At 34.3% G+C, this 15,291-nt stretch overlaps 1 protein-coding gene across 1 annotated transcript in view; it reads left to right on the forward strand.

Annotated features, from left to right (window-relative positions):
* The first annotated feature begins 4,811 nt into the window (after window positions 1-4,811).
* The window catches only part of LOC128999548 (UNC93-like protein MFSD11), a 55,950-nt gene continuing 45,470 nt past the window's right edge, over window positions 4,812-15,291 (forward strand). Inside the window, exon 1 of the mRNA XM_054426119.1 lies at window positions 4,812-5,061. Coding sequence (XP_054282094.1) covers window positions 4,918-5,061 — 144 coding nt within the window. The 5' untranslated portion in view covers window positions 4,812-4,917. The remainder of the gene's footprint in view (window positions 5,062-15,291) is intronic.

Here is a 15,291-nt window from a genome sequence, read left to right on the forward strand (position 1 = left end):
GTTAATTTTTGGACTCAGAGGCCAATAGTTTGGGGGTTGTAGATGTATAGTTATCCAGAACATTGAACATTTTAATGGGTTTTAATAAATGATAATATAACAAACTAATTTTTACATATAAGTTCATTATTTACATGAGTATTTTTATTGAGTAAACAATCTTCAAAGAAATGTAGAATATTAACAATTAAAACTAAATTTTTAGATAAAAAGTTTTTTTTGTGTGCGCCTGTCGGGTTGACTGTCGAGTTAATGGGAGTTACCATGTGTTACTTTAGAAGGAATCGTCTATTGTTTATTGCTAGTTGGATGCTGTTGTTAATTGCTTATTTGTTATTCTTTTGTTACCTACATCTACTCATTTAAGGTTTAATTTAATATTAGATCAGTACCGTACTGAATCTGTCATCTTGTAATACTATTGCATTACTAATTGATCTCATGTTTGTAAGTAAATTGTGCTGTAACATATCAAAATGGAGTCCGTTAAGACAAAAATTAAAGACTAAATTACTACCTATTCCAGTATATGTATAAAGTTCATGTATCAAAATATTACAGACTTATACCAGTCTGACACCAGCCCAAATAACCCCATATCTGATATGAACCTAATTATATTAGTACTAAATATTAAGACATATAATTAGTCATTTGACTTATCAACTTTGGAGATGCAAAAATCAAGATTAACTAAAGATAGTGTGCCTGAAGTGAAATACTTACATTTATATGATCTAGTCATATTTTGAATAAATATTAAGCATCCAAACCCTAGTTTAGTGCTATAAACATGATTAAGATAAAACTTGACGTAAAATCTGATGTTCGTGAAATGATCAACATGTGTTGGTTGGGATTTGTGTTTCTAGTGATGTATGTGCCTTATAATTCTGTGGAAAACATTGAGGTAAATATTTCATCATATTGTAAAAGGGTGAAAATGGTCAGATGAGATTTGAAGTAGGTACCGGTACAGTATGTTGTCATGTTTCTATAGCATAAAACAGCTGTTTTTTTATCAGCTTTAATAAAAAAACAATGTTGATGATATTGGGTAAAGCTTTTAAGCTTGTGTTTATTCAAACAATTTCGTGAATCAGAATTATCATACTATGAGAACTGGGAGGGGGGGGGGGGGGTTACAGTAAAATTTGGGTTTTCTATTTTTTCACTATAAAACTCAAAGTTTCACAATTTCTTTCCAAACCAACACGTTTCCTATCTCGTTTAGTGTATGTATGTGTTTTTTTTTACAAAAACATTCATAACTCCTTTAACTGTTTGAGCAACAGCGTTAAAGATAAACAAAAATGTTTATCTTTCTGGCCACTATCTTTGTGCAAAATAAGAATACAAACTTTTGAACAGTTTTAAAATGGTGGCTTTTAAAAATATATGATGCCTAATTTCATGAAAACCATTAATTACAAAAAAATCTGCAAGTAATGTACGTAAAATTCAGTCAACTTTATGCAAATATTAACGATATCTTATAAACTTAGTTTGGACAAATAATAATCAAATCTCAGGGCCATGCATATCTAAGAAGATATTTCGCCACACCAACAAAGCCTCTCCATCTTGCTATATCCTCTGCATCCTCCTCAGTTGCTCCTAGTTGCTCCATGTCTTTCTTTACTTGGCTCCACCATTTTTGTTTTGGCCTTCCTCTCGGTCGTCTTCCTTCGGGATTTCTTATTAAAACTAATTTTAACTTATTTTGCTCCTCTCTTCGTAAAACATGTCCAGCCCATCTAACTCTTCTACACTTAAATTCACACACCACATCTGGATCTCTGTAGAGTTCTCTCAGTTCTCTGTTGTGTCTCTTCCTCCATTCACCACCTTCATAAATTGGTCCATAGATTTTTCTTAAAATCTTATTTTCGAATGTAATTAACTTCTTTTCTTCTTTTTTATTTGGTTTCCATGTTTCAGCTCCGTATAATAATACTGGGCTGATTATTGTCTTATAAATTCTAACTTCTGGTGTTTTTTGACAGTAACTTAGAGGACATCAGTCTGTTGCAAGCGTAGAAACATCTGTTTGCCAGATTTACTCTATTTTGAATTTCTATTTCTTCTTTGTTTTCCCTGGATAAGATAACCCCTAAGTACTTAAAATGTTCTACTTTTTCAAATTTATGGTCATCTACCTGCAGTGGGTCTTGGGCTATACCTTGATTTCTTGAAAATTGCATATATTTGGTTTTCCCATCATTTACTTTTAGTCCTAATTGTCCTGTTTTGTCCATAAATACTTTTTTTAGTTGGCGTAGGTCCTCTAAATTTTCTGCAAAAATGACGATATCGTCTGCAAACGCTAATATGTCAATTCTGGAGCCAATTGAAATTCCCTTATCTATTGTTGCCACTTCTTGTAGAGCTTCTTCTATTGCTAGGTTGAAGAGGATTGGGGAGAGCCCATCCCCTTGCCTTACCCCTGCATTTACTGTAAAGGGCTCCGAGACTCTCCCATTTTTTTAAATTAAAATATACCCATAAACAAGTAAATTACAACAATTTTCATTTTCTCCATAAGAATAACATGGGAATTTTCAATTACACTATTTTTGAATTTTCTCCGTGACCGTTAGGCATACAAAAGGGCTTCAATATACTAAATTATTTCTTTTTTTAAGCTCTACAAAATGGTTTAGAAAGAAATTGCAAAATTTTTTGTTTTTAGGTTCAAAAATGGGAAAAACTTATTTTTACCCCATAAACCCCCGTTTCCATGGTCCGATTACGCTGGATCGCGAAACCCGTTTGAATAAACGTGGGTTTACACGTTTGTACCAAATTTCATCAAAATCGCATCATTTTTGCTCGAGTTATCGCGCTAACGGACACACACACACACATATATATATATATGAATTTGAACGGATGGTGTTTTTGGCCTCTAGGGACCTCAAAATGAAAAATTAAATCGGTCTCGGGTCCAGGTCTTACCATGAGTACTACTGTAATAGCTTATTCCCTATATGGGAAATTCGCTAAAAAGAATATAAAAAAAGGGTACTCATGTTATTTTATATAGGCTATTATTTATTAATATACATATATATATATATGAATTTGAACGGATGGTGTTTTTGGCCTATGGGGACCTCAAAATGAAAAAGTGAATCGGTCCCGGGTCTGGGTCTTACCATGAGACCTACGGTAATAGCATAGACTAACCAACACAAGGGAGTATGTTTTATCTATGGTAATAGCTTATTCCCTATATGGGAAATTCGCTAAAACCTTCCCTGACACACATATAGAACAATTTTCCTAAAACTCGCTGTGATTGGATGACCGTATTATTCATATGTGACACACAAACGGACATAAATTTCATTTTGTTTAAGATGATTTTCTATAAATCATTGTTAATTTTATCTTAAAGTGAGACAAAACAAAGTTATTATTTGGACCTATATTTTATTGGACCTATATTTTAATTTGTATAAGATATAAGAATAGTGAACAGGGTGTACAGTAACAGCGGGACAGAATAACGATGGAATGCACGGCCGACTTGATTAGTGTGGAGACAAGAAGGAGACACAATCCACCCTTTCATCCAATAACGATCATAAAGGCAGTGTGGTTCATTGACCAAACAACTTGTACTTGTAGCTGACGGCGACTTTCCCATGTTTCATGCTGCACGCATGAAAGACAACAGACAAAGTTACCACTGAATATATTATTGTGACGATGATGACAAAGATAATATTCCTGCAAATTACTTTCTGAATACTATCTTTCACAGAAATAGGGTTGTTTATTTTGACTCTATTTTGTACTAACGGTCACTAAATCTTGATTCTAAACCCTTTGTTGAAACAACCTATGCACTGAGTCCCACGAAAACGGAAAAACGAATCCCAGCCACACGTGTTGGAAGAAAAAAGGATTACTTTATTTAAATTGTAAAAAATCTATTGTTTTATAAAATACTAGATCGGAATGACAATGAATAATTATTGTGTGTAAATTTGGAAATTTGTATGAGAAATGTCCATACATTTTAGAATAAGACCGGTAATTTTTTTGTACAAAGAAATAAATATTCGCAGTACTGCATTTTCAAATTATCTCATGTTCCCATTTTTCCTGAAAACCAACCAATTTCAAAGTATATCTTAGGTTTTTTATTTAATTAAATTTTTTTATAACGAGCGTCTGTATAAGTATAGGTGTTTTATTAGTCTACAAACACGGGCCTCACGCCACTCAAGGGTAACGTTTTCCTGCTATGGACTGGTATTAACCATCGATCTCTATTATTAACTGGTGCTTTATAGAGGAAAATGGACTGAAATTATTCACCAATTGACGTAGGTAGGTATCTAAAAGTAAATAATGTTCCTGGAAATATTGAGAAACGTGCTGTCGTAGCTTCTATCTAAAAACATAATACTGCTTAATCAAAACAAATTATTAGCAATAATAAGTTATATTAGTATGCTTAAATTTAAAGCCCCAAAGTTCCAGTTAGGCGGATAAGTGTTGTGGCATTTTTTGGTAAGATGAAATACACTGAGCACCTTTGCACACGTTGCTGTAATTGGTTATCAAAATGATTTTACGATTCTGTCTGAACTACATATACATTGATAAAGGTTAAAACCGACAAAGTAAAATCAAAATCAATATTTTTTAGTTATTAATTCGGCAGCAAAGATGGTGGCGGGATTGCGGAAAGGCGTCATAGCGCTGCTAGTGCTAGTGCTGCCCCCACTCAAACCATTGTTGAACCAAACCAGCTGGCAAACAGAAACAACGCTTCTCTATAAACATCCCAGCTGTTACCTCAATCCAACCTCAACCTCAGTAGTAGTCAGTCCGACTAGTGCCTCGCAGACGCGTAGACGTGAGTTAGTTTCGTGTTGTGATAGTAAACAGTGAAGTGACAAAATGAAGACAAACAAAGAATATACCGTGGTTAAAACCAAATCGTCTTCCAAGGAATCTAATCGACGTGAAATACGGAACATGATTATGTTAGGATCGGGCTTCATGGTCATGTTTTCAGCGTTTAACACAATGGAAAACCTAGAGGTAACTAACTTACACAATGCTTTGTTTTGACTATTCTTAGCCCTACCGAATGAATTGTCTTTGTTCCATTTACCAACAAGGGACGAAGGGCACGTTTATAATATCAGTAAATGTGTGTGACAAATTCTGGTACTTACGTATTAAACGGAGGCCACATTTTGTCAGCGCGCTGCGGCGGTTATGTTAGGTTGGGTTATCGCAAATATTATGTGTGTAGGACTTTCCTCGCTTCGTTATGAATCGATACCAGACGAGTTATACTTTCTATTATGATAACCCAACCTAACATAACCGCCGCAGCGCGCTGACAAAATGTGGCCTCCGTTTAATACGTAAGTACCCAAATTCTTTTATTTCAACTTTAAGTTCAATCCAGAATTTATCAACTCAACTGCTATTGTACATGACTTCTAGATATGTTTACAAATTGTGTAGGCAAGCCATTTTGAAAATTAAAAACAGTTTTTTTACTTTTTGAGTCAACCTGGTGGGCAATTTTAACTCCCTATTGGTGTAGAGTCATAGAGTACCGGTACAGTAACTTAACTTATTGGTTTAAATTATATTATTATGTGTAAGTTTAAACCAATTGCACTAAGAACACTTTGGATTGTAGGCCTACCATAACTTAGACCTAGGACCCTCAATGATTTGACATTCATTGGTGTATTTTAAAACTAGTCCTAGGCTAACAAGACTAAAAGTAAGGGAGCCTAGATGCAATTTAGTGTTAAAAAAATAAATGTTGAAAAAAAGTGTTAAATTATTAAAAATCCTTAGGCTATAATAATTTAATTAAGTTAAACACAGAGGATACGCGTCCGGTAACCAGACGTGGATTAGGCGTCCGGTAGTGACGTCACCGGGTTGTGGGGTCCTGGAACGCCATTACCACAACGATACGATGTTCGGTCAGCGTTGTTCGTGGTGTAGTGGATAGAGTGCTCGGCTGATATTCAAGAGGTCCCTGGTTCGAAACCCATCGGTTTCTTTAACATTTTGTCACAGATTTTGCTTTGAATGTAATTTCTTCTTAACTGTAGGCTACATCTTTTGTTAAAATTTTTGGCATTTATAATTTTACTAGCTGTAACCCGCGGGCTTTGCCCCGTTTAACTTCTTAATTTTCAAGATTATCTCGTTCGCATGGCTCAATCACGTCCTGGTTGAAGTTTGTTCGCTACGCTCACTCACCTTTAGGTTGGAGCTCGTTCGCTGCGCTCACTTGCCTTCAGGTTAGCTCGTTCGCTACGCTAACTCGCCTCCAGGTTGAAGTTCGTTCGCTACGCTCACTCACCTTTTGGTTGCAAATTAGCTGTTGTCATAAATGTAAAAGAAATAATAGTGCTGCACCCTGTTGGTAATCCTTGTAACTTTTATGCTATTGAACATCATAGAACAGAACCAACTTGTTTAATTGAAACAGCTGTTAAGATTCAATAATTCCATTTCTCATAAGGTTAACATGGGAAACTCCAGAGCCACTGGGGCGGAGCCCGAAAGGATTTTTGAAATAAGAATATGCCTATATGTTAATCGGGAATGTGAGCTATCATCATGCCAAATTTCAGCCCAATCCGACCAGTATTTTTTGCGTTCACTTGTCACAAACATACATCCATACATCCATACATCCATCCATCCAAACTTTCTCATTTATAATATTAGTAGGATGTTATGAAGAGAATTGAACCTTCATTTGATTTTTTTTCATTATCAGCAAGTTTGGTTGGTTAGGTTAGGTTATGACAGTAACTGCTGGACGCCTAATCCACGTCTGGTTACCGGACGTGTATCCTCTGCGTAAGTTAAAACATTTAACATTGGAAACAAGTTAATTATTAGCCTATGGACTAAGTTTAGCTTTATTCCTTATATAATAAATGATGATTTGAATTCATGACAGAAACAACAATAACTTGCTAACTTAGGCTACCTACCTTAAGTTTACCTAACTTGCAATTTTAGCCTAAAATTTAATGAAAAAGTTCAAGCAAAATGAAAAAAATAAATAATTGTTCAGAAGGGTTCCGAGAACTACCAAGTTAGTCTAGATCTTGGCCGCAGATCATTTGGGACTTATCCCCCCAGTAAGTTAGTGTAAAATGTTGGGAGAAAATGGGTTGAGTGTAGTGCTTAACTCATTTCCCAGCTCGGATGAAGTTGCCTTTGAAAAACATTCTGAGATCTGGTGCATGTAATTTAGGGACAAGGAATGAAAAGCTTTTGAAGTACCGGTAGGTCTGGACAGTCGATATCGCATATCCCCGCTAAGTCTTAATAATGATTCTAAACAACAGAGAAAATGATCCACAATTTTCCTTCTTCCAAACAGTGAAACCAGGTGGTGATGCCACCTTAATTAGTCAACGGATACCTTTGTGAAAGATAAAGCTATTTCTAGTTAGCCTACTGAAATATACAGTAAGTAGCCAATGACTAGGGAAGTTATTGTTAATTAATAACCGAAAGGAATTATTCTTCATGTAGCGTCTCAGAGGGACAAAATGTATCCTTGCTTGTTGCCCAGTCGTCACAAAATCACAATACGAGTCTCACTACACCATTTTCCAAGGCTAACAGGCCGAGATAGTGTTCAGGGGAACAAATAAAGAGTTTAATTTAACTTACCAATTGATTTGAAAATATCTCAATAATATATCTGGTAAAAGATCCTTGGTCCGAGTGGTTATAGTGTTCCCCTAACAATCAAAAGGTCGCCAGTTCGATCCTGTGTAAAGTCAGTACCGTAGCTTTTTGATGGTTCAAATCTGGACACAGCTGTTCCTGATCATTGGGTTTTAAATTAATGATCCTGGCTATTGAAACAACTGATCTTAGTCCGTAGGCCTTTTTTTAAGAATGACAATGCCTATTGTAAGTTATTTGTACTACTAAGTATCCATTAGAAATCCCATCTATATTGACCAGTTACATATTGCCAAATTTTATTTCAATAAGAGTATTAAGTTAAGTTTGTGAGCCACTCACAGAATGCACTGGCCTACCGTAGTTTGTCTGAAATTCTATTTATACCTTATTTTTTGTGCTGACAGTTGATAGATTATCAGTTTCTATACCGGTAGCTCATAATAAGTCATTCCATCAGCTTGACTTGGTAAAAAGTTCATATGACAGAAATTAGTTGCCTAGGTTTAATTTATACTCATCATTCACTCATATTTGGGTTAAAATATGCTCCTAGGTGACATTTCTGTCCCAAATAATTGATAGTTTTGATTAATAATCAAAAGCTAAACACGCCTTAGTGAAAGTTATACAGTCGATCAGTTTTTTAATACATTTTAAAATTTAAATACCGGTAAGCTACTGTAACCATCACTTTGGCTATCAAAACATTTTCAAATAAGCTTATATAATGCTAAAACAAAATAAATACTGTAATGGAACTTTAGATATATTTTTTTGGTGGTGATTGTTTTACTAGCTTTCACCAACCTCTTCAAATAATAATATGACAGCGCTTTTAGGCTCCTGTAGGTTCATAGACCTCCAATTCATCCTTTTGTTTGCTCACACTATTGTTGGCCGTTAATAATAGCTGAGGAAAAGTGGGCATACCTTTGTTTTGGATCCAGATTCTTATTTTAACTAGGTTATGTCCAGAGGCTACCTGCCAATTAGTTGCACAACTGATAATTAAGCTTAGCCTGTTTTTATTCATGCCAATTCTTTACCATTATAGTCTACCTTGTGTCTATATTAGTGAGAAGTTAATGTTATGGATTTTGCTATTTTCCATCCAGAAAAAGGGCATTGGTAGATAGGGAACAGCTTTTTGAGTTAGTTGGATATAGGCTACCTGGGAGATTTTTGTGGACAAGTAAAATTAAGGCTACACTTTATTTTTTCAAGATAAAAAGTGGAATACTAAAATCTTCCAGTTGAGAGCATTAATGATAAGCTCACTTTCTTGTAAGACCAGAACAAATTATATTGTTAAAAATACTAAGGTTTTTCTCTGGAATTTTTAAAATGAATTTTTCTTAATTATTTAACTTAACTTGAAATTTTTAAGAGACACGGCTCTTTGGAGATGATTAAAACTTGCAAGCACTACATCTAGTTTATATGCTACTTAAATACTGACAAAGATTGGATGGTATCACAACTAGGATACCTTGTTGATTGCCAATAATTAAATTTGTCCCTTTATTTACTTATTCGTAACAGAAAATAGAAATACATGGGAAGAGCAGTATAAAACTAGTTTCGTGATACTTTGTGTCCGTTGTTTGTTTAGTTATTGGTCCAAGCACAAAAGAATTCCGGTTTACAAGTACAAAAGATCTCATTTGATCAAAAGCAATAGCTACTAAAACAGTAAATGACAGTGATTGTAACAGCAGAAACTGATTGTTTCCCCCAAATGTTGGGATTTAGCTTAGTCCAGAAACAGTTTTGAATTATTACTGTAAGAGCCTACGTCTTACAACAATGAGAGACCATTGTTAGAGTTAGAGGTTAGCTGTGAGAAAGGTCCTTGAGGTCCTAAAGTACCTAGATAAAGAAGGATAGGGTTCATTTAATCTTGTTCATCTTCACAATATCAGCTATTGAAAGTTCTCAAAAGTTCCTTTATTTTCTGTCAATACCTCAGGAATGCACGATATCTTAATTAGATAGTTTCTGATCTGGCTGTCTGACAATTCATGATGCGTTGAACTGAAGATTAGTTGGAAACAAAAGTAATAGAGTACTGTCTGCCTTCTGGGAAACGCAGTGAGTGACTGCCAACTAAGTCAACAGCTGGTCCAATTTAAAACAACTCTGCTGCTAATTCATTTTGACATTTAATTTACATGATAGTTCAACAACCCCGTTATATAAACAATGTTTTTACAAATTACTCACTGTACCGGAATATTAAGATAAATGGATCCTGGCAGATTAAAATAGGCTAACAAGTTTTCAGTGAATCTTATTAAGCCAATTAGGTACATAGCTATCAATGTTGGGTGATAATAAAACTGTATCACAAATGTCATAACATTGATGTAACTGAAAGCTCCATAAAACAAATCCATACAGCTTACTTTGGCTGAAATTGGGTTAGATAGTAAGCAAATTACTATAATAAAAAAGTACTGCGGGAAAGATAATCTGCCAAGGATTTCCTTTTGAATTGCAGTTTAATCTTATAATCTGATAATTAAGATTTTACCTCTGTGAAAGTAGAGAGTTATTGCTAGATAGGAACTCATTGTATGGTAGGTTTTAGTCTTTGTATCTTTAGCTTGAAAAAAATATTTTGTACTGCTCCGTTGGTCTAGTTTAGTTCCAAATGATTGACTTAGGAATCCAAATTTTCATAACCACTGTTCCTATTGTTTACTTTTACAATAGGAGAACTCGAGGAGTGAGCTGGTCTAGTGGTTAGAGCGCGGGACTTTGGTCTCAAATCCCGCCAAATCACCAATAGATTTTATCCAAGTGATAATGCCGCAATCCCTAGGTCTAGCCTGAAGTAAAGTGAAAAACAATCCCGGGCTCCTACCTAGCATCCTAGGGGGGGGGGGGAATGTTTACTTTTACATTAATTAGATCAATTTGTTCCATCAGGACTGATGTTGTTTACAGATGGGAACTAAAGGAATTGAATTTGTAATTTTAACAAGACACATTTCAATGATTTTTATTGATCAATAACTGTAAAATTTAATTTATGTGCATCTGTCTACTTTTCCCTGATGAAAACCGTGTTTTTATGATGGTATGTCAACCAAATGAATATTTCAGTGCCAATACAAACGTAATAGGCCTACTTTCAAGACAACTCACTTTTTAAAGACCAACCTTTCTCAAACATTTTGTAAACTTTCCAAGTTGTCACAGGGTTCAAGTTTTAGTTTTAACTAACAACACTCATGTTTAAGAAATTTATTAAAAAATGGAGCTATGTTCTATAGCCCTATGTATCAAATGATGTAAGAAGCTGCATGTAAGTGGAATGTTCAATACTGTACAGACTCTGGCAAATGTTCAATTGTAGGTGGTCCAATATGTGGTCATATGCCAATAGCAATGTTTGCATTCATCACGTGTCCTGTTTCGGGTCTAATTTACCTGGTCGGAATCTTAATTGTTTTATGCTTAGTGCAGTCAGTGTTACACACAAGTCTTCTTCAGTTCAGGTTGATCCCAGGTTTAATCGTGACTAGGGCTCAAAATTTTCTATTAGCCCTTAGTTAAATGCTTTATCCACCATCTGGCATATTACTCCCTCTTCTATTGTCGCTGTTTGTTTATTATCCATGTTCTTCTATACTCCATCCCATGTGCACCGTGCAGTTTAGAGAGACGATTAGCCATGTATTTTAAATGGAAGTTTCAGAGATACCAGCAAACTAAAAGCATCAGAACTCCAAAAACACAACTTTTCCTTTAAAAATTTCTTACACGTTTTTCATTTAATTTTGAGCATTGCAAGGTTAAAATCTAAAAATACCAATCTAGTAAAAAAACTAAACTAAAAGGTAAACAAATGATAAAAACATATTTTTCCAACCACTGCACTGATACGATCACATTGCCATACCTGTAAACATAGCGCAAAATAGCTCATTGCCTCTCTAGAGTCCTATTGCTAATCAGCTGATTTCACAAAGTTGTCATTTCTACACCAAAACTGCGGATCCCGTACGTTAGTTAACTACCGGTAAGCAAATAACATATAACCTTAAAAAGCAAACAACCTAAATGACATTACATCTAAAAAGTTAAAATCTGTGTGTTATTATTATTTAACTATGGTGGTAGAAAAAAATCATGTGTGTATTACAAGCACAAACAGTTATTGTGCTCTTCCCTACACAAATATAGTACCTTCCCAAGTGACGTGACAGACAGTTTACGCAACCAACTTGAAAATAAGAATGTTACCAGTAATGATACATAATCAAAACTATCTTCCATAAAACCTACACTGTCAAGTGAACCTGGAATTGAGCAGTCTCTCCTGGTCTTCCTACTATCAACTACACTTTACTTCAAATTTCTTGTATTGCATTCTTCTCACATATAAAGCATCATGCTTTTCCACTATCCCTTTTGATGTCTTCAACTAACCCCTCTTCTGTTTTTTTTTTGTTCCTAACTTCTCAACTGTTTGTACAAGTAACGTCATCTTACCTTAAAGTTGTTAGACTTAAAAATTAAAATGAAGACCAACAATCTTAATGGTGCTAAAAAATCTCATTTCTCCGGCTTGCATTCTGTCATCTTGTATTACTTCCTCTATTCGGATTCAAATTTACCTGGTCATATTTTTGTATATTTTGGGAGATGTTTCTATTTTTGCACTGAATCATTGTCTCGGGTGTTTGGTTCGTTGTTCAAACAAGACAAACACTTGCGGCAAATTTGCGTAGTTAGCTGAGTGGCTCTAATTGGTCGACACTGATCTTGATGACTTTTAGCGGATGTCCGGGTGTATTATGTAACGCTTGGTCACTATTCTCCTCTCAGTAATACTGCAATGTAGATCATACATATCAGAGCTCGATTTGAAGTAAAACAGTTATCCGGAATATTTTTTGAAGAAATTTTTTTAACTTTGTAACCTTTTTTCAAGATAATTTCATTAAAATGCAGGTATTGTGTGTTTTTTACTGTTTTGTTGTGTGGATAATTATTGTTGTATGGAGAGAGGTTAAATGAAAGGGAAGTGGAAAATGGAGAGGAGGGATGAATCTCACCCTTTACGGGAGAAGTTTATCAATTATTTCAATTCATGCCAATATTCTCCATAGGGTACTAGTAGGATATTTTTGGTGGCTAAAAGTGTGCTTTTAGTAGTAACACTATCTAATAGCACACATTGATATTTACAGTAAATATTGATAAAAACTAGTTTAAGCTTAGACTTTTTGCGTTTAATCTTAAAGGTTCTGATGAACTGGTTCTCAATGTCTAAGTTTTCTATACTTCGTTGATAATTGATCTGTGACTTAAGATTGAATAATCAAAATGGACCTGTCCTTTGGAATGTAAAATAAAATAATATTCCAGAATTTCTTGCCATTGTATCATGATCATCTGTTACTTTAAGACTAAAGTTAATGATAATTGAAGAGCTATATATTTTCCTTACTATCTTTTCACAGGGAACGCTATACAAAACCGTACAGAGGCTTTCCAACTACATGTTGGTTTTCCTTTAAGTGTGTTTCCGTGAGTTTAATTCACAGTAACAGATAATCTATATTGTATTTTTATGAGAAGCTCCACTATAACAATGTAGGCTGAAGTATAGAGAAGTGTTGTATTGCAAAACAAGCTCTTGAGTATTTTTAGTCAGCTGGGTGGTCCATGCAACATGGCCTAGCTGTATCTTTGTTATCAGTAGATTGTAAAGTTTATCTTGTTTGGAACTAACCCATCAATAACCCTTGTCTAGGGTGGAAACATTGTTATGGTTAAAGGGATTATGATTTGCGACAGTGATCAATCTACTGGATCATCTACTGGATCGATCTTTAAAGCGATGGGGGTAAACTTAATATGTTAAAACATTACATTTCCATAGGAGAATAATGTGTAAGCAATTCTTGTAGCCTAATGCACAAGTGAAGAATAACACATGAAAAAAATGTTTTTCATCAACTTTTTAATTGACAATAGACAAAAGACAAAGCTTTATTGTACATGACGCCTGATACAATAATTACAAAAGTAATTCCCAAGCTGGTACATGGTCAATTTATATCTAATTTATATCTAGGTTCCTTAATCTAATTATACCCTAACAAGAGTAAAAACGATTAAAATTTATCTTTAAAAAAGTCTGAATTTTGTAATGTGCTTTCTGGCTCAAAGTCTCTTTCAGCTTATATGTAAAATTTGATTTTGATAAAGTTCTGTATGAATTAGGTAAATGATTGTAGATTTTTAATCCCATGTAAAGAGGCCCATTTTCAAATTAATGATGCTATTTGACAAAAGGTCCCGACTTGAGATAATAACAAGACTATGGTTTGGACCATTCCCTTAAAATCCCGTCTGGAATCTCAATGGTGTAAAACATACAAAACTGGTAAAAATATTGTGCTTTGCAAAAAAAAGGAGACTATGCTATATAAAAGTCATCATGGACACTTTAAACTTTGTGAATGAGCCATTTAAAAACTATGATTTAAAAAATTAGAATATCCTTAAAAATTAATCTTTATTGGCAAAGCCTGTTAGAATTTATTTTCAAATCATAACTCGACCAATAAAGAGAAAATACTAAATCCAGCCGGTCTATCTGAACACCATTCTAAAGTCTATATTTAATTTATGATTTCAATTAATTTTTTTTTTATGCACGTAAAACTTACGCCATCGTTGCCTGAGAAGGAAATTTCACAATTTTTTGTATAACCGGTTTTTTTGTAATGTGAGTTATGACAGACGGTGTTGTGTGATTGATAAGTCTGAGTGTGAGTGATAGAGGAAACACTCATATAAATCTCCCAACTTATCAATACCGCAACGATAAGGCATGAGTGTCGGGACTGTGACAAGTCAGTACTTGTGAATCATTTACGTGTAAATCACGAGCACTACAGACAAGTTCAGTTAGCACTTTAGCACTAACCGATTGATGGTAATTTTGAAACACTATAGTAGCGACCGTCATTTTAAAAGATGTTGGGAATGAGGATGATTTTATTTTGTCAGTTAAGCCAATATTTATAACTTGTAGCTCTGCAACAGATGTACATTTGAAAACATAGCCATTTGAAGATGTTACAAAAAAGCTAGTACAGTAATAACTATTGTGGTTTTTTTCTATTATTTTCAGTGTCATCATTATGGAATATAAACCCATAAAGCGACCACGTAGTTTTATCTGATATATTTGCCAATTACTTGTGCGATTTTCTACAAAACGGTTTTAAAATGTAATCAAAAGAGATTGTAACTCTATAGTAATACTCTTTCAATAGGTTCCAATCATCAAACTAATTCTAATAAGCTTACATGGTAACTTGTAAAGTCTGGGGACAGAGACCTGACTTAAGTCAGGGAATATTATGACAGAAACTTTTACAAATAGAAAAATGTCCGTCCACAAGTTTAATACCAATCAGATGGAGTTGAATGTTTTGGTAACGCATAAAGGACAAATTGCTGACATTTTGATTTTATATACCTTAGGTAAGAAATTGACGCTTATCTTTGTACACCTTAGGATCAGTTAAAAAAATTCATTCTTCAATAACT

Source organism: Macrosteles quadrilineatus, unplaced genomic scaffold, assembly GCF_028750875.1.
Source record: "Macrosteles quadrilineatus isolate MER2022 unplaced genomic scaffold, UCM_ALF_1.0 Scaffold_8__2_contigs__length_117827958, whole genome shotgun sequence".
Taxonomy (NCBI): Eukaryota; Metazoa; Arthropoda; class Insecta; order Hemiptera; family Cicadellidae; genus Macrosteles; species Macrosteles quadrilineatus.